Source organism: Pieris brassicae, chromosome 1 (genome assembly GCF_905147105.1).
Source record: "Pieris brassicae chromosome 1, ilPieBrab1.1, whole genome shotgun sequence".
Lineage (NCBI taxonomy): Eukaryota > Metazoa > Arthropoda > Insecta > Lepidoptera > Pieridae > Pieris > Pieris brassicae.
Window position 1 is genome coordinate 17,861,296 of NC_059665.1, and position 26,021 is coordinate 17,887,316.

General features: G+C 33.0%; 2 protein-coding genes and 2 non-coding genes across 8 annotated transcripts; 2 read left to right on the forward strand and 2 right to left on the reverse strand.

The window, feature by feature from the left end:
- LOC123715595 (tubulin monoglutamylase TTLL4-like) lies at window positions 1-19,384 on the forward strand. 5 transcript variants are annotated; one of them, XM_045670779.1, is made up of 16 exons: window positions 1-541; window positions 626-967; window positions 1,496-1,748; window positions 6,701-6,870; window positions 7,192-7,385; window positions 8,596-8,670; window positions 9,143-9,391; window positions 9,801-10,075; window positions 10,484-10,691; window positions 11,197-11,323; window positions 12,613-12,832; window positions 13,342-13,491; window positions 13,771-13,869; window positions 14,215-14,422; window positions 14,706-14,773; window positions 15,794-17,550. In XM_045670779.1, the coding sequence occupies exons 1-16, from the start codon at window positions 207-209 to the stop codon at window positions 15,965-15,967; spliced, it is 3,147 nt and encodes a 1,048-aa protein (XP_045526735.1). In that variant the 5' UTR covers window positions 1-206; the 3' UTR covers window positions 15,968-17,550. The 5 variants fall into 5 exon arrangements, with proteins under 5 accessions (XP_045526735.1, XP_045526706.1, XP_045526716.1 ...); XM_045670750.1 differs by lacking the exon at window positions 15,794-17,550 and adding an exon at window positions 17,559-19,384 and having other exon boundaries at window positions 2-541; XM_045670770.1 differs by lacking the exon at window positions 15,794-17,550 and adding an exon at window positions 17,594-19,384 and having other exon boundaries at window positions 6-541.
- Window positions 19,385-19,416: 32 nt separating this feature from the next.
- Trnaa-ugc lies at window positions 19,417-19,488 on the reverse strand. Its single transcript has one exon. It is a non-coding gene; the product is annotated as a tRNA-Ala (tRNA).
- A 354-nt stretch (window positions 19,489-19,842) lies between these two features.
- LOC123715618 (L-xylulose reductase-like) lies at window positions 19,843-21,109 on the reverse strand. The gene has a single exon (XM_045670799.1). The coding sequence runs from the start codon at window positions 20,778-20,780 to the stop codon at window positions 20,019-20,021; it is 762 nt and encodes a 253-aa protein (XP_045526755.1). The 5' UTR covers window positions 20,781-21,109; the 3' UTR covers window positions 19,843-20,018.
- Window positions 21,110-23,490: 2,381 nt separating this feature from the next.
- On the forward strand, window positions 23,491-23,562 carry Trnaa-ugc. The gene has a single exon. It is a non-coding gene; the product is annotated as a tRNA-Ala (tRNA).
- The last annotated feature ends 2,459 nt before the right edge of the window (window positions 23,563-26,021 follow it).

Here is a 26,021-nt window from a genome sequence, read left to right on the forward strand (position 1 = left end):
TACTTTATTTGATCTGTGGGTTGTGATTGTCGCTTCTGAATTCTGTGTTGTCGTTGCCTGTCCCTCGACGCCGTCCCTGGACGTGCATGTTTCTAGTTTCAACTTTGGAGGGCTTTAAAAAGCAAAATTAATAGTGATTAAATGAAATTAATTGTGTGACACGATCCATGTAGGCATGTGATAATGCATAGTGTATAGTTACGGACATGGATGGCATGAGATCGTGCTCAAATTACGAGGCCGGTTTTGACGCGTGTGATCCGTTGGATTCAGTTTTCGAGTGGTCTAGGAGAGGGCCGGCAAAGGTGTTGCGGCGGCGTTGCCGCAGCGAGGGCATCGATCGTTCTCCTTACGAGGATGCAGCGCGCGAGTGCTCGCGCTCTGCAGATTTCGCAAATCGCCATCGCGTCCTTCCTAATAAAAGCCATTTCACAATAAACAACAGCCACGAACATCGTCAGCACAGATTCATCTACGAGTGTTCTTTACCATCTGCTCAAAACGGAGATTTCATAATGGCTCACGATTATAATCGTCATGGGTAATTCTTTCATAACAAATAAATTTACTAACCACAAAATTGTTACCCTTAATTTTGAGTATCTTAATTAAGTATTGGTTTTAGGTATCAACAAGGAAGATCAAAGTATCATAGATCAAGTCCCACGAGACCTATTGTAGTGACTACACTCTCAAACTCAAAAGTTGATGACCGTTTACCTAAAGTTGAAGAGTTGCTGGAGAAAGTTGATCATGAAATGATGGATGTTACATCGAAACAGCCACTAAAATCCATACTCAATAATTCATTGCCAAAATCACCACCCCATAGTATTTTAAAGAAGCCAAAAACTAAAATGTATCAGGATAATAAAACTGAAGGGAGAAGACGACAAAGAGCCTCTAGTGAATCTGATAACTTTTATTGTAGTTTTCATATAAGTTCACCTATGGCTGGCTATGACAGGTGTGTTTTTTCACTCTAAATATTATGTGAAATACTTTTAAGGTTATTAACACATGCTATTTACATATCATTATAGTATTTTTAAAATTAAAAAGAAGCAAATATAGTGTGTATGATGTATATGTAAAAATGTAAAAATTGTATTCAGTAATACTTTTCATGAAATAGTACACTATGTATGATTTCACTGTTTTCTGATTCTTAGGGATCAACCAACTTTACCCTCCGCCTCATAAAAATATTGTTAGTGTAATACAATGTATCTATATTAATGATATCCTTTAAAATAAATATTATCTGTACATAGCTCTCATTAAATCTCATATACTGATTTCAATAGCCAATGATATAATAAGTAATAAAACTGATCACTTAATTGGCTTTTCAAGAAATAGTGAAAAAAAATTGTGATCTGTTGAAGTTCATACTTATAGTTATGGGTACATAACAGGTTGCAGGTTCCTTTTAAGACTTTTATTGTCATTTTCATATATTGCTAACATGAAATAATAATAAAATATTTTTCAGTCAATTGTCATACTTGTCAAATAATATGAAAAGAGCAAAAGATAACTCGGGAACTGGATACTCGTATGGTTCTGCTGTGGCCGCACTTAGCTCAGTACCTACAAACAAAGGTTTAAATTTTAGCAAAGCTAGCAAGTGCTCCTGCAAGGACCATGTTATAGTAACTCCAAAGGATGATGTGTTCAAAATGCACCTTTTACGGACTACTGCCATTAACAATGATACTGTAGATGATTTACCCCTTGTGCCAACTGTGAGTAATTTAAAATGGCTAACCCCTCAATAGATGGTAATAACTCCTTTTCTAAACATCCACATATAAATTGTGGACATATTTTTAATAAGTGGTAGCTAATATGTTTTTCATGTAAATACAGTTATATAAAATGAAAAAAATTAAGCAAAAGCCCATTAGATATTGCATTGAAGTTTTTCCATAAATCTTCAACAACATTGCATGCGAATTAACTTTCCCATTTGCATGAATGTGATCTGCAATTATGTTGTGAACTAGTGACCCGATTACAAACATTAAGCTTGATAATAGTTCTATATTCACCCTTTACATAGCCTATACCAGATATTATTACCTTCTCATTTATTTCCATCCATGAGTTAAAAGAAGTGTTATAAAATAAAAGATAACCAATGCTTTTTTAATTATATATAGGACATTACAAAATCATTAGAAGCTGTTATTTTTATGTAAATGTCAATTTATGTATATAACCATATGTCACTATTTTTATATATATTTAAGCGGCGCAATATGTTTTAGGTGTTAATATGTAGTTTACGATTCCTGTAAAACTTGTGTATAACTTCAATTTGAAATATTTTCAAACTCAATTCGCACAGAAAACTTATAACTTTTGTTTTTAAGTCGATTTGACGGGTTTGCGCGTCCCGGCACGTCCCAGTACGGTTCTCATTACAGAATGGGACGAGTCGTGCTAACATACGTCGTGTTTCGATCTTATCTAATAGATTATAGAGACTAAAGTGGGCTAACCGAGATTATACTTCGTACGTAATTATTGCGGAGCGAGATTTTACAGTAATTTATTGTTTACACGCGGGCATGTATGAATTTTCGGAAGGTGGAAGTTTTATTGAGATATTTTCGTTCGAGTGCCATGTAATAGCGTGTGAATGTTGAAATAGTGGCCGTGGTATTTCAGCGGTCTTGAATTAACTATTATTTTTATGATATTAGTGATGCCGTCGTTAAAGAAGATTTTATTAAAATTGTTTCATGGTGTAAGTTTTTTTACTCTTATTGAGTTCTTAAAACTTTAGAAAACGTTACAGCAATCCCAATCTCTAAAATACAGGTGATTTTGAAATATGTCAAAAAATTATAATTTTTGTATTGTAATACCAGAATATAAAAAAATAGCTAAATAATAAATTTTGTAAAATTGAAACTACATTAGCAATATACGTATTTCGATCCTAAGTGCTGCTAAATGCCTCTCAATATTACAATCGTCTTCATAGCTTAGTTCTACAGCAAGCAAAGTATTCATTGCGTAAAATCTATGCAGACATTCTAGCGTTAATTTCTATGACATCGCAAAAATTTGTTCGCAATTAATAAATTATCTAAAAGATAATCTATTATCAGTGCAGTACATACTTAATTATGTTGTACGCATATGTCTTCAATAGTAATTTAAAATAAAACAATACAATAGTAATACATTTTTTTAAAAGCTGATTTCATTCGCAAAATTAGTGAGTTGATCATTGTTGGGCTATTGGCTTTAGCGTGCGACTCTCATCTCTGAGGTGGTAGTTTCGATCCCCGGATGCACCAATGGACTTTCTGTCTATGTGCATTTGGCACCCGCCCGTACGGCGAAGGAAAACATTGTGAGGAAACCGAAACCCTTTAGAGAAAATTTACGGCGTGTGTCGGCCACTATATTTTTGACTATTTATCTAGCTGGTACTTTGAGTGTAGTTTGGATAAGGAGATATCTTTTAGAATGATCTCGCCGGTACTACGGGGCGAGAGAACTATGATATGATAATGAATGCTTAAATATATTTATGGTATTATGTATCATATTGCTATATTGTATATATTGAAAAGGGATTTTAAACGAGAATTAAAATAATTATTTTATTAGGTGTCGGCGATCGAAATCTCAAAGACAATGTATAAAATATACTATGTGAACAGATTTGGGTTACTTAGTTGTTAAAGGATAATATTAATAAAATTTAGTAGTAGTAGCTTCGAGCTTTATTGGAATAGCTCAGTGTTAACGGCATACACAGGTATTACAAATGTTAGGTAAAACACGTTTCTATTTAAATTAATGTTCCATTATGCCTGTTATTTTTCAATCGGATAACACAGCTAAAAAAACCACTTAACAGTTGTAAATTTGTAATTAATGAACCATCTCGACGATGTCAGCTTTCTAACAAAAACCGTCATAATTGGTCCATTCGTTTAGGGACTAGGCAACGTTGCCGCATCAAACGTTGCGTCAGGAGATTAAAAATAAAATACACTGCATTAAAAGACTTACTATCTTAATCTTACAACTAATTAAACTCACTGACTGTATGTAAAATAAATATTGTATGATGTTAACAATTAAATGCTGCATAATCCTATTAAGTGTATAGTATTCTGAATGTGTGAAACTAGCGTAAACAAAAGATATAAGATGTTAGTTGTTTTTCGCTTATACTTCGAGTTAATTTTTAGAAGATAGGCTTATCTAATCTAAATGTAATTGATTATCTATTTACGTCGACATAGTCTACAAAGCTCCATGTTATTGCAGTGGTTTTTAAGAACGGAAAATAGAGAAAAAAAAACTGTGTTCACCTATAATTATGTATGCGAATTTGCTATATACATGTTTTAATATGTAAATGACATGACGTGTTAAATACCAATATTACACATAAGTGGTTTCCGGAGTATTATTTAGTGGGTCATAAAGTCTATTTTAGCCCACAAATCGTTTTAGACAATTGGGTGACGAAATTTTATTTAAAAACTCTGTATCGTGTTAGGATTTGTGGCCGCAATACACGGGCGCCATGCCAAGCAAATGAAATGTCAATACAATACAGTGCTTCCACTTCGCGAAGGTAGATATTATCAGATCAAAATTACAGTAGAATTAAAAAAAATCAGTAGATATCGAATTAGATTATAAAATTAATATCTTGATCCGTTAATTGAATGTAATACGTTTTTGTGTATTAGTTATATTTGCTATTAACAAATTTCTTAGTACTATCCACACAACTTATTATTAGAGGTATTCTACTGTTATTATGATGAGCATATAGCTACGATGCAATAATACAGCCACGAGCTTAATCGATTGAGGCGCTCGTCTTTAAAATCGCGTGCAGTTCAATCTAAGCGCCGCGCGATTGTAATTCTATATGTTTACCGAAATTAAAGTTCACTTATATTTTCGTTTTATTCTATTCTTGTGCGTCTCGGATGTTAACCTTGTGTCAAATCCCACGTGGCAGGTGTAGTGAAAACATGTGGATATTGTAGTGTTTTTCAAAGTGTTTCAAGCAGGATAACATTTAATATTACTCGTGTGATATGGAACGCATTTTACAGTGACTATTTTCATAATTCGATGTGAAGATTCTTTGAATTTTTATTATCAGTCTAATGAATGACATTCAGGCCTTGAAATTTGTGTTGTATTTGTATGGCTTTATCGGGATTAAGTGGTGCTTAGCCGGTGTTATAATTTGTTAAAAAATATAAAACAGAGCCTACATTGTAGGTAGTCTTGGTAAGCTGATCGTAAATCATATTTCAATACGTTTGACTTCTATTTAACGTTACGTATATTTTTATGATCCTATGAAGTAAGGAAAGGCACACAGATACACTAAAAAAGTTGGAAATAGAATCGCGCTTAAATGTAAATTTGTTTGAAATAAACGCTATTATTATTATATTTCTATGATACTAATTTAGATCTGAAAAACTTAAAACTGAAAGGTTGCTGATTCCTTTCATGTAATACTAATAATATTTGACAGTAGTAGGTAAATAAGAGGTTTTACGCGTTCTACATTTCTTATACGCACGGGAGGTGCTCGAGAAAATATAAATCGAGTAAGCTAATGACATTGTACACGTGGCTTCATAGATTTGAGTTCAGCTTGGTCACAGTTATTGTCACTATGCATCTAATTCATCTATTTCTTGACTCCGTTATAAGATCGTCAAACCGTTTGTGTTAGAAGAATTTTAGTTCTAGCTCTAATAATAATATTGTCAAGCTTTTCAATATTAATACAAGTAATATAAATTTTAATGTATCTCCAAGTATTGAAATCTATTTTAATTTAAATGAACTTAAGGTAGTCACAAACTTACAAAATATCTTATATTTCGTTTTGTCTTCATCACTATTGTCTCATTTTAAATAAGTAATAATGTGTGTATGACAAAATATTCTTTGCTTTTTATTACTTCAGCATCTCTATTTTATATTTATTTAATGTATTGTGTATAAAAGTTGTTTTAAAATTTAGTCGTTCGGACGTGATATTTTGCGGAGAAATGAAAAAGGAAAAATAATAATTCCCTAACGTCAATAAAACACAAGGTACGCACAATAAGGTTGTTGTGTGAATAAATCTGTATTCTTGTTCATCATAGCGATAAACTCCAAACTTATATGGTATTCTATTTATAAGTGAGTTTATAACTGTATTATAATATACAAGCTATGGTGCAACGAACCGATCAGCGATATTCTTGTTTAGAGACTACCGCGCGAACGTAACGTGTATCTGAAAAATAATTGACACGAAATACAAAAAGAATAATATTTATTTAAATTGCCACGGACTGAATATTTAATAACGTATATCATGACCTTGTTTCATGAATTACAACATTATTTTTGCGTCATATTTTTTTAAATGGCTGCACCCAAATTCTAAATTTAAATTATTTAATGACGAAGCGAAGACAACAATGATTACTTATGTTTTGGAAATAAAACCTGGGTATGAGAATATTGAAGTTGCTGCTTCTTTATGTTGTTTGTTTTCTTTATTTCTTACATTACATCAATATGTTCTATACTTCGTAATATTATCATTTAATTATGATTATAGCCAAAATTTTGGCTCTATTGGTGATTTTATAACATAGGTATGTTTTTTTTTTAAATTAGTTAATCATTACAGCCACGTCAGGATACTCCAACAAGACCGGCAGTCAGCCCCGCATTACCTGTTAGTTCAGTGACGGCGATACCAGAAAAGAAATTGGTAAAAACCAAGAAAAAAACAAAGACGAAAAAGATGCGATCCAATAGTAAAGTGGACTGTAATATTATTGAAGGGGAGGGTGAAGAGTAAGATTATTATTACATATTTTAAGAAATTTGCCTTATGTTCCAAAACAATAATGATATTTTATGTAAATGTTGTTTAACTGCTAGCGACTTAGGAGGCTGATCAATATAAACAGACCTGCGCAGGCGCATACTAGTTTTGTTTTTGATTAATTTATTGCATTTACTTGAATACCTGTTTGTACTAATTAAATGTAAATGTCTAGAAGATAATAAGTTAGCTTGGATACTAGTATTTAAACGTTATCTAATTCAATGTTTTTAATATTTGTAAATTCTTTCAAAGTTTTGTTATTACAATATTCGTAACATTTTTTTTAGTTCTCACAGCCGATCGCCTTCCCCGGACCCAATAACTGAATCATGGCGGATGGAGACAGATACAACGAATATAGAAAAGGTTGAAAAGCCTCCGAGGACTCGGTCCCCGTCTCATATAGAACAAAACTCAGTCACCAAGATCACAAACAAACTTAATGGTACTGTTATGTCGCCAAAGAAAGTATTGTCTAAAGGTAAGCTAACACAATAGTTTATAATGTGATTACATTTGTAAAAACCTGTTAGAGGCTTTTGCCAAACGTATAAGACCTTTAGGGGTTCTGGGCGTATTTCTACAATAGCTTGCTTATTATTCTTAAGCAAAGGTTTTTAGATATTTGTCTATCAACCCGATAAACTTACTTCGCTGAGAATCAGATCAAGATCCGGATTATACGCAATGTTCGTTATTTTTTATTTACGTAATTACATTAACCTATTTCGTTCTCTGTGTGTGTCATCTCTTCCAAATATTACCTATAAACATTGAGAAGTTTTAAACAATAAAGAAATTATTGTAAAACAAGTAAAACTTAACAATACTTGTGTAAAAGAACCTTATACAGAATTAGCTAAAAAACATGACCGGCGATGTCAAACATCAAGAATATGATAATTAAACGAATGACAAAAGCACGCGAAGAATGCGGAAATAGATGAATCAGTAATTGACGATTCGTTATTCCGAAATAACGTGTTTAAAAATACTCCTGTTGCTCAATAATGACGTGTTATGATTGATACGTCATACATTGACAAATCGCGTGCTTGTAAATTGTATTATACAGCACGTGCATATATGGGTATTGCAAACGTGTATAATTGAATTGTTAAAAATATAGATTTCTGTACGCATAATTTGTATTAAGCTAAGTTATATGGAAATAAAAGAGAAGCGCGAACATACGAAAACTATGCCAAATATATAAACGTTGTGCATTAACAACACTTTAATATTTATGATTTTAGTTATACACGTGTAGTTTTCTATAGTCACGCATATGTCACATTGCGGAGTCAGGTACAAAATATAATATCAAAGTTCTAAAGTTATTTACTTATACAGACAGTTAAATAGACATTATATACAGGAATCATGACTTACGTATTAGCACGTACGCACGTGTTTCGTAATGATATATTGACACGCAAAATACAAATTGAGATTTCATTGTCATAGTGATTTGAGAAGTTGTATAAATTTAATTTATCATTTTTATTTATTTAATCTAAAACATATTATTTAGGTAGAAATGTAATTTTGAAAATACGTTATTATTTATTGAATACCACATTTGCGTTACGTTATAAAAGCCTATAAAAATTGCTAATGCAAGTGGCATTGTGTGTTAGATCTAGTAAGCTGCACACAAAACCGTAAAATTGTTGATTATTTCTTTACAGAAAAGACAAGCCAAGACACATTCATAACTGCTTTACACACGACGAATCCTTTCAAATCACTACCCACTCGTAAAGGTTAACAATATGGTTATTTCTTATCGCGTAGTTGAAATAGTTTTAGATTTTTTGCTCGATATTATGTAGTTTCACTGTAATTATGTATTATGTGTTGCAAATTGTCATAGATAGAAATGTATGCTGAAACATTATATGACATTTTTTATTATTAGATAATTTTTAGTTAAACATTTTATAGAAAGATACAAATGAGTTGAATTTGTGCTGTAGCCATAATATTCAGACTCGCTAAGTGTGACTTTCGTACCTGAAAACGTTTTGGACATACGGGAGTCGTAGTTCTTAGAATTATCGTTTCTATTACTTATTGCGGCTCTTAGGATTTTCAAAATATGAACATTACGATCATAGATCTCCGTAGCTCTGTATTTCCGTCCATCTTTTCAAACTTTCAAAACGAGGATGAGGCTTTTAGTACTAATTTCTTTACGTCACATAAGCATTCACGAATTATTGTTCTCAATTACAGAATCGCCGTTTAATCTAACAGAATCCTTAGGAAACTGCCTTCGACCATCTCTATTCCCAAGAGTGCCACCATACTTAAAGTTCGTAGGCCACGAGGACACAATACCACTTAAAGTGCCGCCAGCTATACAGAAACATCTAAAATGGAAGCTCACGACAATAACGCCTATAGTTGTCAAGAAGACCCTAGTTAATTCTGGATTTAGACTGGTCAAGAGTGAGTGTGATACATCGGAGTGCCCTCAAGAAGGTTTGTGATTTTTTTTAAATATCGGTGGATGACAAATTAGGCTAGTAGCCCTTTACTAAACTAAAGTACTAAAATGTGTATGACATAGCATTTTGAAAAATTTCGTAATGTCTATTAGATATTACTTAACTTTAAAAATACTAAATTCATAGTATTGTCTTTTGTTAACATAGCTTTTACACATTACGAAAAACACTTTCTGAACGGATTGAAGGTATGTATATTAATTATGTAAATAATTGTAAGTTTTTAATAATAATACATAGCTTCAATCCGTTCAAAAAGTGTTTTTCTTAATACTAAATTCAGTCAAACTAGAATATTCGAAAATTAAAAAAAAAAACATTATTTAATATCTATAGCAAAAATAATTTATAAAAAATGACCTTGTAAAAATTTTTGATTTCAGAAACGGTAGAATGGATAGGTATTTGGGGTAAACACATGAAATCCTTAATGTTCAGAGCAATCAAAGACGGCCAGAAGATGAATCATTTTCCCGGCACCTTTCAAATTGGCAGAAAAGACAGATTATGGAGAAATTTACAGAAATTATGCAATAGGTTTGGCGTAAATGAATTCGGTATAATGCCTAAGACATATGTGTTGCCTCACGATTTGAAAATACTCAAACACGATTGGGAGAAGTATGCTGCTAATAATGAGAGGTGGATTATAAAACCGGTTAGTATGAAGTTTTGTATATTTATAACTAGCATGTGATATATTTGGGGTAATGAATCATGTTGTCTTCATCATCATTTTATAGTTAAAATTAGTGTTGAATGTCAAAAAGTATCATAGCTGTAGAGAAAGTTGTATTATCTGTATTTATTTATCCGAGAAAATTTTTAGTTCCTTTTACAAAAATTTAAAGATAAATTTGGAAAGATGCACTACTTTTTTTATATTTCTCTTATTTTAATTTTTTATTCAAGTTTTTATCATTTCATACTAATTACATTTTGATGAGTTTCGCTTTCTATGGATTTAGGGGAAATGTATTTCTGCCAGGAGAGCACAAAAATTCTAAAAGCGTGATCAGGGATACATATCGTACTTGCCCCTTAGGCTCATTTAATTTAATTTCAGCCGGCATCAGCTCGCGGCACTGGTATAAAGGTGGTATCCCGTTGGGCCCAAATACCGAAAAAGCGTCCCGTGGTGGTACAGCGATATGTGTCCAAGCCATACCTAATCAATGGTAGCAAGTTCGATTTACGGTTATACGTCCTTGTAACATCCGTCCATCCACTACGGATATATTTGTATAAGGACGGCCTAGCGAGGTTCGCTTCAGGTGAGATTTTTAATATTGATAGCGCAAAATTATTTTTCGCTATCACTGTTTTAGATTTAGTTACTGTATTACCAGGGTAGCCTAGGCTTCAGCGTACGACTCTCATGAGTGAGGTCGTAGGTTTGAACCTCGGTTGTGCACTAATAGACTTTCTATGTCCGCATTTAACACTCGCTCGTACAGATACCGGCAAACTTCTTGAGCATTAAACAAGGGAGTGGGGGAAAGTTTGCGCATCGTACACATAAGCAGGACACAAACGTTAACTTATTTACCAATCACGCGATCGACACGTACCCCCTCCCAGTGATACCTAAAAAATCGCTTCTGCGCAGGCAAGGAAATTTGTTCAAGATGTTACCTAGATAGTTATTAGTTACGCCACTGTTTTTTTTTTAAATTGTATTACATTATACAGATATTTTTTATAATTTTCGGACAGATCTCAATTATAAGAATTTAAAAGAAATTGTAGAAGTTTTTGTAACCCATGTATCTTTTTCAGTTAAATACAATTCAGAATTAACGTCACTAAATGACAGGTATATGCATTTGACGAACTACTCAATAAACAGATTGTCAAAGAACTATACGCCCAATGAAGACTTTGCCGCGTGCGAGGGACATAAGTGGTGAGTTTAGACGTATATTGCATCATTTCGATATAAACACATTAAGTAAATAGTCAAAATTCCTGTTAATAGTTTTTAAAATGGATTAAATGCCGTTAAAAACTTGATAGCTGATTATGTTTTTTGCTCATAAAAAACTACTGTATAAAATGTATTTAGATTTAATGTAAACGAGTTGGTTTGTATGTGGAAAATACTGAGACTTATTTAGCTTATAAAACAATACTTCGGCTAGTAATGTTTACTGAGTAGAGACTATTCGTGCAATCTATAATTTAAAATGTAGGGAATCTCTGATATATAAATTCAAGGAAATTAATATACTTACCTTTCCTTCGCAATATATTTATGAAAATATTATGTATGTATACAAAAATAGTGATAAGTTTACTAGAATAGAACAAACGCACAATGTTAATGCTCGGAACAAACGCAGGCTGCAATTTCCCCGTACTAGACTATCTAAAGTTTTTCTTTTTTGGGAAAAGGGATACTCTTCTTTAATAAAATCCCAGAGGCTCTTTTATCACTGCCTTTTAATAAATTTAAGAAATGTATTAAAGAAAAGCTGTGTAAAAAGGCTTACTACAAATTTGATAAAAGGGCCTGGGACTAGTGCTAGACGGGCTACTTCTAATTCAATTGCGATATTTGTTTTAAAATAAGTGTTGTTTGATGATTTGCTATTTTACAAGAGTACCGAGAGTTTTTTACGCCTACTTTTTCTCTCGGCCTACATCCTCCGTCTTCTTTGCCGATGAGTAGGGATGTCTACCTATTTAAATTTAATGTCGTGGAATAAATGATACTTGTATCTTATGTTCCATAATAAACATATTTTATTTATTTTTCTAAGGGCAAAGACAAACTAGATAGAAAAAGACAACTGAACCAAATGTAGAATTCTCTTGCTATCGAACTATAGATAGCTGTTTCATTCTCACATATAAATCAAGGCCCCCCCAGGCACGTTTATCTATTTGAAGGCGATAAACTCAAAAACTACCGACCAACTTTTTTAATGATTTAGGAATATAATTTATGAATTGCCTGGTTTGTAACGATTATTGACGAAGAACTCGCAAAAAATCTTGCGTAACCAATTCCATTTGGCCGAAGTTCCGAGCCTAAACTATATTGCTTTTTACGACTCCTCAAAACGAACCATTGAAGTTAAATAACTGTACCTTTACCTTCCTTAAATCTAGCTTCAAGACCTGCCAAACCATTTTTGTATTCGGAGTTCCATTACTTTACCATTTACGAAGACTTGTGTTACCGTTTCTCAGGACGTTACAAACCCTCTTCCAATACCTAAAGACTGACAAGCACGTAGACACAGACGCACTATGGGCGTCCATTAAAGACCTGGTGATCAAGACAATAATATCCGGAGAAGGCAGCATCAGCTCATTGACGAAGGCCAATATTACATCGAGATATAACTGTTATGAACTATTCGGGATTGATGTCCTGCTTGATGAGGATCTCAAGCCTTGGTTGTTGGAGGTATAGTATTAAACATATGCTGTTGTTGGTCACTTGATTATTAACTTAGAGGGAAATATCTTCATGATATTTATGGGCGAGTCGGAGCCCCGCTGCCACCCGCGTTACCTCTCGTGCTATTAATGTCAGTGTCATCAGTCAGGTGAATGTTTGACAATCTTGCTGCAGAATTTTTCGAGCTGCGATCTGTGCTTAAGCAACATGTGGGATAGCCCAACCCCGGGATACCCTTATGCCAGTCTCCAGCTCCAAGATCGCACCTGGCCCTTTAAAATGTTGCATAGTCAACAAGTAAATGAACCACCGTTTGATCGGTTCTGTCGTGAATTACTTGGTTGGTTCTGTTTGGTTTGAAGCTTGGGGAGTAGTTGGTTTGAAATAGAAATGTGTTAACAAATGTATGATGTCCCATGTCTGTGTGTTAGGTGTTGTAAGTTCGAATTGTTCATATAGAACACATTTTTAAAAGCTGCTTAATTATTGACCCTTCAAATTATTTATACTTCCAGGTGAACATTTCGCCCAGTTTGCACAGTGCATCGCCTTTAGATATTCACGTAAAGGGTCCGCTGGTATCAACAGTGCTCAATATAGCTCAGTTCCAAGTACCTATTAAGACAAATATCGAGATGCTTTCAAAGGATAAACCAAATAAAATGGTATGTGTAATTTAAAACAAAAAAATTTTGACGCTCCAGGGATTTCACTTACCTGCTTCATTGATTCGTTTTCTAAAGACCATTAGGTAATCGGCCTACTGTGATACACGTCGTAGATTTTGGAAACATGTTTGTTTCCGTGTTTTCCAAATACCATATGTGTTAATATAAAATTGCTGTGTTATAAAACTGGCTCCGAAGTCATGACACAGAGTTCATGGTAATGGAGGTCGGTTGGTTACTATACTTTTAATAGATACATTAATTATTTACCCTTAGGTTGGTCTGCCATACGACAGCAGGTTGTACACAGTATATCTATCAAAGGAAGAAAGAGATAAACACATTATATATACAAACATGGAAGAACGGGATATGGTATGTTTTTTTTTTTAAATTTGTTTACTAACTAGTCTAAATAGTTTTTGTTATTTAATCAATATATAAAAAAAACATTGTTTTAAGTGTGAGTTTGTGTGTAAGAGAACAAAGGCAAGTGTTTAACAAGAAAAATAAGGGATTTAAATTTTTTTATTAAGTTTGATCAAATAAACATTTGTTATAGACTGTTTCTGTAAATTATAATACATTTAATAATCCATTAATGCGGATATCTCGGTAAAAAGCTATCACTACATATATTAAAAAATTGAATATATAGCTAATTGTAAAGGTTTACGTAAAAAAAGTTCTAACATTAATCCCCTTAAAATAAAATTCCAGTACCTTCGAGACATCCTCTCAACTTTGACACCGGACGACGTTCGTCATCTCATACAAGCCGAAGACGAGTTAACGCAAAGCGGGGATATGGAGCGTGTGTTCCCGAACAAAAACACACACAAGTATCTAGGGTTCCTAGCTGGGCCTAGGTATTACAACCGGCTTTTTGACGCCTGGGAGACGCGGTATGGCGATAAGAGGGACTCAGGTGAGCATTTTTAAAACTTTTATAAAATAAGCATTGTGCATAGTCCTTATTGGATTCAGTTAAACTTCTAGAAGAAAAATGGTTTGACACCTTTTCAAACTAGATTTAAGTTGATTGAAGTACTTCAATACGCACATAAATAAGTCTTCAAATGATAAATTAATGTAAATAGAGGTATTTAAATTTTAAGAGATAATAATCCGCAAGAAAAAGAAGTCTGTTCATTTAAAGCTTTCATCCTAGTTATTTGATTAATATTAACTGAAAACAAAATAACTTTCAGGCATCGAGCTCCTCCGTAACCTGTGCGACATAGGTTATCACCTAGAAGTACCTCCAGTGCCTCTAAAGGTAAGCTCAAAGCCAACAGCAATCACAGCACTCACAGTATTCACAATATTTGCAGCATTTGCAGCACTTTTAGCATCATCAACACTAATACACGGGTTGAAATGTATGCACGCAATCCTCGCTTTTGTGTCCTCAAAGGTTTTACGTAGGTGATTGTATTTGCATTTATTTCGTTGCCATGGTAACCTGAATTATTTCCTGGTTCCAATCATTTCTTTATTTATTGGTATGGTAATGTTTTTGATCACTTAACATACCCTTAAAGGGAGGCACTACTCACGATATTTATTCACATAAATAAAATTACAAATGTTAAATGCAAATATAACACTTTTTTTATTTAATTTTTTTTATGTATGGTATAAAGTATATTTTGCGCCAGATCTCGACACACATTTGTAACTGTTAGCACATAGCTTGCTTTATATAAATATGGATTTGCTTTATAATTTTACTTTTATAATTTATGTTATGTATTGCTTTAATAATATATCGGTTTGGTCTCAATATTTGCTAATCATTCATAGAAATTAGGCCGTTCAAGGGAAAAATCATTTAGCTAGTTTCTAGTGTAATTTAATCCGAATCTTTTTAATTGTTTACCAGTTTGATCATTTGCCGATTTGATTTTTTTAAAGTTTGTATTTCGATTTGCAATCATTCAACAAAATATCAATTAAGACGGATATAATTCATTTAATTATTTCCATATAATATATTCCATATTTTAAAAAATGTGACCCCAGCACGAATCTCTATCGTTGAAATGTTATTAATTGACAAATTTAAAATAAATTCACATACACAATTTCCTTTAAAAAATGTATTTAAAACTTCCAACACGTCATCCAATTTGGGTGAGTACAAAATTTTTGCTAAACTAACAATATAATAATTAAAGTATTATATTTGAGTACCCCATAAATTTTATATCATTTAATTTTTACCTTCAAAGTATATAGAAATAACGATAGTGACTCGTTCTTAACCTTACATATGTATTTTGATTATGACTATCAGGGCAAAGTGAGCAGTGTCCTTAGGCGGACATACTTGAGTTGTAAACGCGTGGCTCACAGTAAGTCCGTAGACTGGAACCGGCTAAGGGTTTGGGCCAGACTTAGTGAGCGGCATACTGTCTACCCGACAGAGTCTAGCATAGACAATAGACATAGACGTGGGTTTTATGGCTAGAGTTCTAGTGTTATCTACGCTAATGTAGTACTTATCGAATGTTTTATTTGGCATTAAGTTCCTTGAATATTGACGAAAGGGCCTCACGATTCAGATATTTTTTAAATTCGATCCAGGCAAAAACTAGTTGAGAAACAATATGTATGTATGTATTGTATCTTAATTCTAGAAAAAAATATTGTATATAAGTCTTTATGTGATAACAATTGTGGTACTTCATTTGTCAACTGCTATTTGTAGTAGGATATTTTTTTTCTAACTTAAATAAGGATTTAAGTAACTTAGTGAAAAATAAAACATTTACGTGTGGTTATAACTGATAGGTAGGTTATTTTCTGTGCTAGGAATGTTTTTCTTCGCATGAAAAGGTGTTTTTTAAATATGTTAATGTCCGTTTTAGTATCTTGTCGCTAAAAGATAGTTCATCGATAACTATAAACCGTCTATTTGTAATAATATTGTAGTTATATTGTGTAAAATGTTAAACTGTAGCAAATATCTTCAAGGAAACAAATTAATAGATTAGTGAAATAATATTGTTAGTCTTAAATGTCTAGATTATTTTAACAGTGAAGTATTATAGATATATATTAAAAGTATTTTTATTATACATTGTAGATCATATAATGAAGAATTGTAGGTAATTATTGTAGTCGCTAAATTGTTGTGATTGTTTTTAGTCAGCCAGATTTTGGGAGATAGACAAAATATGTGAAATTACTCTTTTGTTATCTGCATCGTCATTCGAAGGTAATATATGTTAGAAATGTTTCCGATGACCGAATTTGTTTTTTTTTAATATTATGTACAGTTTTTGTAATCCTATGTATATGTATTTAATGTGTGTATGTTCTTAAACGCTACACCGCTGATATAATAGTGTAGGTAACCATTTGTATACAGTTTCATTATTCGACATTTGCCATTTGTTACGTAGATTCAATTTTTTCAGTTGTTCAGTAGAGCAATGGTTTTTTATACCTAGACTTGTTTTTTTCGACTTCCTTTATTTCAACCAAAATAAAGATATAAAATATATGAAGTTTTACTTTCAGCCAGAAATAATTATTGTTCCTATATATTGTGTGCTTATTATAATTGCTTGCAAATCACCTATGCTTTCATTGTACAAACAAAAATAACATTAGTGTTAAGTGCAGACCACAGTACTATTTTAAAATCCATTGTCATAATTACATACGCTACCATAATATCATCTTAAATGTTTAGTTAAAATGTAATATTAGCTACATTTCATCATTCCCCATTGCACAGCACCCTAGAACACATTACACTGAAATAGTATCAATAGAATTTGCATTCTCCTAGAGAATGTTGTGTATACAAAAGTTTTCACCATTTAGCCGAATGTCGCTTTAAAAACCTTTGACTGTTTGGAAAAACGTTTTACAAGAAATAGTGATATTCTTAATATATATTTTAATCTCATTATTTTTTCGATACTATTTAATTAAAAACGAATATATTTTGAGTAAAAAGCAGTCTCAGTGTTGTTAAGGCGGTAGTGAAGCGATAAGTAACGGTGCCCCCCCTTCCCGTCCCGTCCCTTGCGCCTGGCCCCGTGTTGTAGTGGCCGGCGGCTGAGCTGAGCGCGTTGGATTGCAGAATGATGTCGATGCGCCGTCTCCCGCGCCCTCCGAGCGGCCTTCAGTTCCGTCCGTTCCGTCGGGCCGTGGCTCAGCAGCAATGCTACCGTCAGTGTCCTCGACCACAGTTCCGGCAGTCCCTGCAGTTCCGGCGGTCTGTTCAGTTCCGCCAGCGTCAGTCCCGGCGCGCACCAGTTCGCCCGTCACCCGGCCCTGCGGCGATTCACTCGCCCCCCGAGCCCCACCCGCACTCGAGCCGCGAGCCTAGCCCCCCCCACATCGATCTCAACATGAACAAGTGCCACATAGACGACGCCAGCGAGGAGTTGAAACAATTCTAATACTATTCTCCTGTACGCGTTTGTAAATTCAAATTACTTGACCATACAAACCAAAGATCAATGCCATTTTAGCACAAATTCTTTCAAATTTGACCGGTTTCAAATTGATTTGTTTAATTTCCTTCGTCACAACAAACAGTTAGAATTATATATAATTTACTTTAATTTTATATTTTACATAACACTCACACGCGACCGTGAATGTAACTAAACGGTGTTGACTTTCCGAAATTGCACTTTTTTAGTTGTATCAACAATCCAACGAAAAATTTCAACATTTCCTAGGAATACATTAATTTTGGTTTGTTTGGTCGATCACATTCTACAGTTAAACTTTGCTTGATACATACAATTTAAATGTCAATAATTTACTAATAATACATAGGATATACAGTTTCTAAAAATAGATAAGATAATAAAAATGTCTGATATGTTGACTATTGTATATTTGTGGACTAGAATACACGACGAATTTAGACTATATTTTAAAATTTAAAGTCGATAAATACTTGAGTCGATAAGTCTTGAGTTCTAGTTCAAGTTAGCTAAGAGCTTATAAATTGTTTGTTGTGAAAATACCCTACCCTATACAATAATTGACATTCCTGAGTGCAAAAAATTGAAAATTCATTGTTATGAGACAAAATTAAGCTAAATGCGATTTAAAGAGTCATAAAAGCACATTAAAATCGCTGAGTATTGACAATTTGTAAATGGGAATGTCGGTAGATATAAATTCATTAAATCAATTTTCATTGCTTTAAAAATGTAATAATCCAAAACTACTTAACCTGTCATAGGGCCCAGATAAGTTGATGGAATTATTTATAGTAGCTATTATTTTTAAATCGCCCTAGTCATAGAAATGAACAATATTAAAGTATTTAAATATATACTTATACTGTTTTCCTCTGAAATCCAAGGATTTAGTAAATAATCAGCAACGAAAATTGATTTGGTCTAATAACATTGTGTTCAAGATACACCTAGTGTTGCTAGTGTAGTTTGTTTTAGGGAGAAACGTTGGAGTATATACGTATGAAATTCTGAAGAAATTGATTACTAAACTATTACTTGATTTTTAATAGATTTCATATAAAGTATTTTTGAAAAAAAAATCTGGGTAAGTTAGCAAGAAACTGGCAGTCAAGTAAAACGTGTCGCATTTATCGTGCTTAAAAAAATCAAATTATCACGAAATATTTTTCGGCTGGCAGTTACTTACTATTTTTTTTTAGTGTTTAACTTGTATTGTTATTAAATTTCGTCTCTTACACATCTTTAACTTCGTTTTGTATTTAGGACATTCCTACATTTCTGTGGCATTTGTTTGGTTACATTTACCATTGTAAACGATTTATTTGATTAAAGTTGAACAAAATAACCATTGATTTGGTTAAGAAATTATCTTAAGTGTCTTGTCTAATTTTGATCTGATTTTATGAAATTATATGAAAGTGGAAACGAAAAATATAGTGTTTTAATTTTAAAAAAAACCAGATGGAGATGCCGGGGATCGAACCCGGGGCCTTTCACATGCAAAGCGAACGCTCTACCACTGAGCTACATCCCCGTTTCTGAATTAAACGTAAATTTAGAACTAATAATTCTGTTGTCTATCTATTTGAACTCAAGTTCAAATTGCGTCGCTTTCAGAAAACAGTATGACAAATTCAACCTTATTTAATTTGTATATTCGTGCGCTTTTGTAATAAGGCGCCAAAAAGTACAAACAATAAATAAATTAAATTTGAAGGTCCAAGGAGTTTTTTTTTCGTTTTGTCTATAGAATTATTTATAAATATCAAGAAGCTAATCCTTTTAATTACTATAAATTTCATTTGATGGATATATGTCAAATTATGTTTCATGAAGAAAAATAATTTGATAATAGAACACAGGATAGGTCGAGAAATGAAAAATTTGGTAAACAAATATATGTATATTTTTTTACATATTTAAATAAAACAATTCTATGTATTGTAGGTTTAACTGTCCTTTAAGAATATAATACTAATGTTACTAAAGATTAAATATATTATTTAATTTCCATTAATATGACTACATGATAATATATGTCACTATAAAGTGGACTAAACATTTCTACACTAACAGTTTGCCACCATCTATTGGATAACAAGAGCCTGTGATGCTCTTAGCTTGATCACTGGCAAGAAAAGCCACTAATGCTGCTACTTCATTAGCCTCAACTAGTTTTTTCAGTGGGTTACTCTGTGCCATGTTCTTAGCATACATGTCTATTTGATCATCTGTCAGACCACTATCTTTTATAATATTTGTCTTAACAAAGCCAGGGTTAACAGAGTTAACCCTTACCCCATATGGTGCTAATTCTAAAGCAACACATTTTGTGAATTGATCTATGGCTGCCTTAGACATATTGTATGCAAGCATCATTGTATTCGGCCTGGTACTTACAATACTAGACATGTTAATAATGCATCCTTTACTTGCAATTAAATGCGGTGTAGCCAGCATAGTCAGCTGAAACACAGCACGAGTGTTGATAGACATAACTCTGTCAAAACTTTCCATGTCTGTTTTCTTAATTCCTCCCATGGCTAAAACTCCTGCATTGTTCACTAAGACATCTAATTTGCCGAATTCCTCAATTGTTTCATTTAAGATTCTTTCCAAAGCCCCTTCATCTGATACATCAGCTATAATAGTATGTGATTTTATTCCTTTTGCGTTTTCACAGTATAGTGCAATCTTTTTTAAATTGATCTCTTTTCTTCCAACTAGCACTAACTTAGCGGATAATTTCGATAGATGAATAGCAATTGCAGCACCTAGCCCGGAACTGGCTCCAGTAATTAGTACGACTTTATCGCTAAAATCCATGTTTTGTTAAGCAAAATAATAAATTGATGAAAATTAATCCTGATACGTAATATAACTCACTACAGTTAAGTGCTATATCTGTATTTGACGCACTAGTTTACCGAGATTAGGTCAGCATTCAGATTCACTTTAGCCGGTATCAGTCTTCAGGTTACTGAGCTTTGTGCACTGCGCTATATTGTATTTTGTAATATTTTATAAATGCGTATCTCCACTAACAAGCCGCCATGACAGCCACAGATAAGTAGTAACGAAAAACGTTGCCACTTGCCAGCTACTTTTTGGAGTTTACTCCTTAAGAAACGATTTGAGTTATAAGGCCCGGTACGGAAATTTTATGAGGAGTAAAATCAAGTGTAACACGAAAAGTTGAGGCGTTACGTAGAAAGAGACAAACATATATTTCTGTAGGATTGAACGTGTAAAAGAATGATTCCATCTCATTCTCTCTCTAAAATTGGATTTGTATAAATTGAACACAAATATTATTGTTATTATTATTATTTATATTGTTTTGTAACATACTTTATGTAATACGCTTTATTGAAGTAATATTAGTAATCCGAATAATTACAGATATATGTTTGTTTCTCTTATCATTTTAGCAGATGCATTCATTTACCCTTTTTTTCTATTCGATATATATCATAATTATCGTTCGTAAGGAGTAAACTCCAATCGTGCGTCGTAGCTGACACACACACATTTTTTTTATAAATGTTTATATGTCCATCATGTCTATGTGATTGATACAATATCACGTTAAACGACAGACGTCATTTTTTTTTACCCAAGTAGGCATTAGGCGCCAGTCGAAATAATAGAGAACAAATTTAACATAAACTGTAACCAGTGACAAAAATGTTATTAATTTTCTCAGTACCTGACATTCTAAACAGGTTGACTAAAAATGGTCGCATAACTCGCGTTTATTTACAATACGTCATGGTACTACTGGGCTACTGTCGACAAATGACTTAGTCTCAAGCCCATGAAGAAAAAATCCCAGCAACCGCAAAACCAAAAAAAAGGACTACATAAATAAACGCAGCGTGTAGATGCGATAAAGTGAAATAGTTGCCTTTATAAAGTACATTTTTACAATATTAAATGGAGATATTAACCCGTTAAAACATAGGGAAGTGGGTTATTAACAAAAATTTGCCAAAAAACACTTTCGATTTCTCTCTTGCCCTACGGCTATGGCTTGCTTGAGTGAATACGTAGAACTGGATTAATAGCGATATCGTTTCGACATTACTTTTGCGAATTCAAATGGCGTCTTCATTCCTTTGAGTTCATAATATATAACAATTCACAATAGTACTGTATACAATAATAATGCATAGTTCTCTGTTCAGCAGCAGCGCAGCAATGTCTCCCATAATCTTAAACTCAACAGTGATGATCATCATTTAAAAATTAAGACTCCATATTACAAAAAGCAATTAGTATCATCTAGTACTGAAGTTGATATACTCATGTTATATTAGGTATTCATCATACATCAATGTTAAAGAGGTCCATTATACGTAAACGAGACAAATCGTCTTATTAACGTGCCTATTCTATTCTGAAAATCTCTATACTGGCATAAATAAAAAAAAGTTTGGATTATTCGGTATCCTTTATAGTAATGCAAACACCAAATAGGTTAAAAGTATAATATTAATGTTTTCACGGCTTATTGTAATAAATATTGCAGTAATATTACTTGGCCATTTAAATGTAGCAATTACAGAAGATATGAAGAAGCCCATATTTTAAGAAAATATTATGATTTCAAACATTTGTAAAATCGTGTTTAGCGACCAGTGTGACCTCTTGAGCAGTTTACTGCTATGATTTACTGAACTTGTTTGATTTATACGAAAAACGTGACCAATGTATGTTTCTCATTGTTTATAACTTGGGAATGTATTTTGTTCACCGATTTATTATAATATTGACAATTCTGCATAGTATAATACATTGTTTAACCGCTGCTTTTTTTCTTACTAAAAATAAGTATTAAAGTATGAACATAGTATTTTAGTTTATTTATCGTTGTAGTTTGTATTTTTAACTCGATAAGGTTATTAATATACTATATGTCTAAAATATGGTGTCCCATTTACACAGTAATTCATGTACTTATTTCATTTTAATATTATTATAGAACTAATAAACAAAAGGCAAATAGTATCTAAACCATTTGATATCCGTTTGTGGGGCAGGACATTCATCCTAGATCACATTTACATATAAAACATACCGATATATCAATTCGGCCATGAATGCAATTTGTGAATGGCGCCCATAAATAACTATTTCCCGTTTGACACATGGCGACCCTTCACTGAGGCCTGCAACACCGTTCTGTTTTCCCGCCATTATTTGACAGATGTGTTCTGAATTCGAATACCGGAAGGATTTGGCCTCTTCTAAATCAAGTGTGAAATTCAATCGAGCAACTTAAATTGGACGGTTTGAAAAATGCTTTGGCTTTGCTTTTTCAATGCCGAGTTTATTTCGTGTGATTTGTTTACCCTGATATGTTGCAACGTAATTTTTATATAAAAAATTGTACATGGTATGGTACGTATGGTATATTTTGAACATAATTTTATTATATTTTGTACTAACAATTTTTGTTTATAGATATTTACAGACTTAGTATGCAAACAATGCAAAAAAGTACCTACAGCCTTTTTGTATTGTTAGTCCCATCGGGGATGTAGCTCAGTGGTAGAGCGTTCGCTTTGCATGTGAAAGGCCCCGGGTTCGATCCCCGGCATCTCCAACCTTTTGTCTAAATTTTTATTAATTGCAAAACACTGTCTCATTAATGAAAACATAAAGTTATTATTTATACAACATATAAATAATCAAGGCTAGAAAGATAATTTCATTGACAATGCGCATTATTTATTAAAACTCTTTAATAGTTTCGGTAATGGATGGTTATAGTATACAGTCAATAATAATTATGAATAGTTTAAGCAAATAAAACTTAAATTATTATAATTCTTATTATCTTACTAGGCTCACCACGGACAACTCGTCACACTATAGGTAATGTAAGAGAACGAATCACCCAAGTTATAATTAGAATTACAGAGTAAAGTCATAATGACATAAACTATAGATATATATTTGCCAGTCTTTACTTTATGGCCAATTCGGTTGCAATCGTCAGATTACACGATACATCAGCGATTTGCCGCCATACATCGTTGGAACAGCGCTATACTTTGCGAACATTACGGTGAATCTTTTATATTAAAGGCTCTAGGGAATTTATGTACTAGTTTTTAACTGCACACTCTTTTAAATCGTGGTTTTGTTGAAATACTGAGATTTTCGTCCTTAACATTAAGGAAGGCAAGTTTGCACTCGTAAATTCTTTACGAAACGAGTTCACAGACACGATAGTACATACTTATAATTTTTGTAATACTTTATAAGTGGTTTGGGAGCGTGTTAAATAAAAGTTATTTTTTTTAAATAAATTAAAAAAATTGTCTTTGTTTATTTCTTACAAGCGTTAAGTAATTAGCTTAGTCTCAATTCCAACAACACTTTAATTTTCAATATCGTTTATTTTATTTAAAGCCGAGTACAAAATTTCACCGCCAAGAACCAGCAGATACTCGAAGTTTTCAACCTATGCCTATGACTGTGGCTTTCCAAGAAATAGGCGTACCAGATTTTTAGACCACAGCCGAATTGTTTTGTTCATGAATCGCATTTATAATGAACATTGAAGTCTAAATTTAAATGTCTGTATATTCTCTATTTCTCAGTATCTACGGGCGGTATTTCACAACATCAAATACGCATCCTGTTCTATAAAAAAAGTAACTACAATGTTCGTAATTAAAACCGAGTGCCCAAATTTTTCTCAATTTCTACGCGATCCAATAAAGAAATGCAAATGAGGTGTGGCTAAGAGTTATTGCGTACGCTAGTGATGTGATGTTCACTTTTGTCGATAAGAAAACAAGCAATATTTTTGGAATTCACTGTATGATTCAGCAGTTTTTTGAACTCTAAAGAATTGGATTTAGAATGGAAACTGTATTTTATGTAAATTCTTTTAATAGCTAGATTTCAGAGATGAGGATATATATTCACAACATTTATATATTTCCCCTTGATACTTATAGCGTACTAGAATAATGAAAATAATAATTATTATGTGTTCATTTTAATTAACATACATATTCATAAACCCATAACCTTTTTTTAAAGACGAGTAGAACGTTTGTTGTGATTGTGTCGCAGCGTGCGCCTCTCATCCCTGTGGTTGTAGGTTCTATAAATGGCTGTGAACCGATGTGCGCATCTAATACACGCTTGTAAGATGAAGGTCCACATCGTGAAGAAACCAGCATGTCTCGACTCCAAAAACCACGACCATATATGTCAGGCAGAAGGTTGATCGCCTACTCATCTATACAGCTTTCCAGCTAGTGTACAGTGAAATGTTTATTTAAATTGTAATGTAATGCAAGTTAGGACTATCTGTACGTTATATGTAGGTAATAAAATATATTACTAACTAGTGCAGCTTACTAAGAGTCACCCTCTTACCTGACCTAAGAACCTACTAAGAATTCCTAAGCCCTACGGCTACAGATGCACCCCAGCACATAAACAGTGAATATATAAATAAGTACGGTATGTCAGCAAGAGACTTTACGTAACAGACGGAGCCCTACGGGCAGCCAGCTATCGGGTAGGCCCTGCACAATAATGAATGGCTAGGAGTCTTCATCACTTTGAGAGGAAGCGAGAAATAATTCAGGTTTTTGTTATAAAACAATATCTTAAATATTACTTACACCTATTCACACATACCTAGTATTATACTTGTGAACGGCGGATCGCGCATCTTCAGCTGTTAAAATTTAAAACAACCATATGGGCCGTATCAGCAACTGCTGAGCCGTGTGACCAACTGGTAAATGTTCAAATAATACATATTAAAATTACTCTTATGAGCTGTCGGTGTATCGCATCGTCATCCATTAAAGTATGGAACAGCTGCGTGAGCCGTGTCAGCATTTAGTCAATTTCATTTCATTATTCAAATACTTTGTCTATGAAATTATCAAATAAACGTATGCAATCTGAGGCCAAAACCGGTTTTTATCGCTACTGGATTATTAGAACATCACTAGTGCTCCCCCGCGTATCGTATAAAAGTTTTTATAGCTAATTCCCTGTGTCCTATTAACTGTGCCCGTCGATACTTGT

Bases quoted from the DNA above. Each gene is read 5' to 3' on its own strand.
- LOC123715595 (XM_045670750.1), top strand. From the start codon at position 207: ATGGATGGCATGAGATCGTGCTCAAATTACGAGGCCGGTTTTGACGCG. The intron at 13,870-14,214 runs GTATGTTTTTTT...ATAAAATTCCAG, and splicing joins ACATGGAAGAACGGGATATG to TACCTTCGAGACATCCTCTC. The intron at 14,423-14,705 runs GTGAGCATTTTT...AATAACTTTCAG, and splicing joins TGGCGATAAGAGGGACTCAG to GCATCGAGCTCCTCCGTAAC.
- LOC123715618 (XM_045670799.1), bottom strand. From the start codon at position 20,780: ATGGATTTTAGCGATAAAGTCGTACTAATTACTGGAGCCAGTTCCGGG.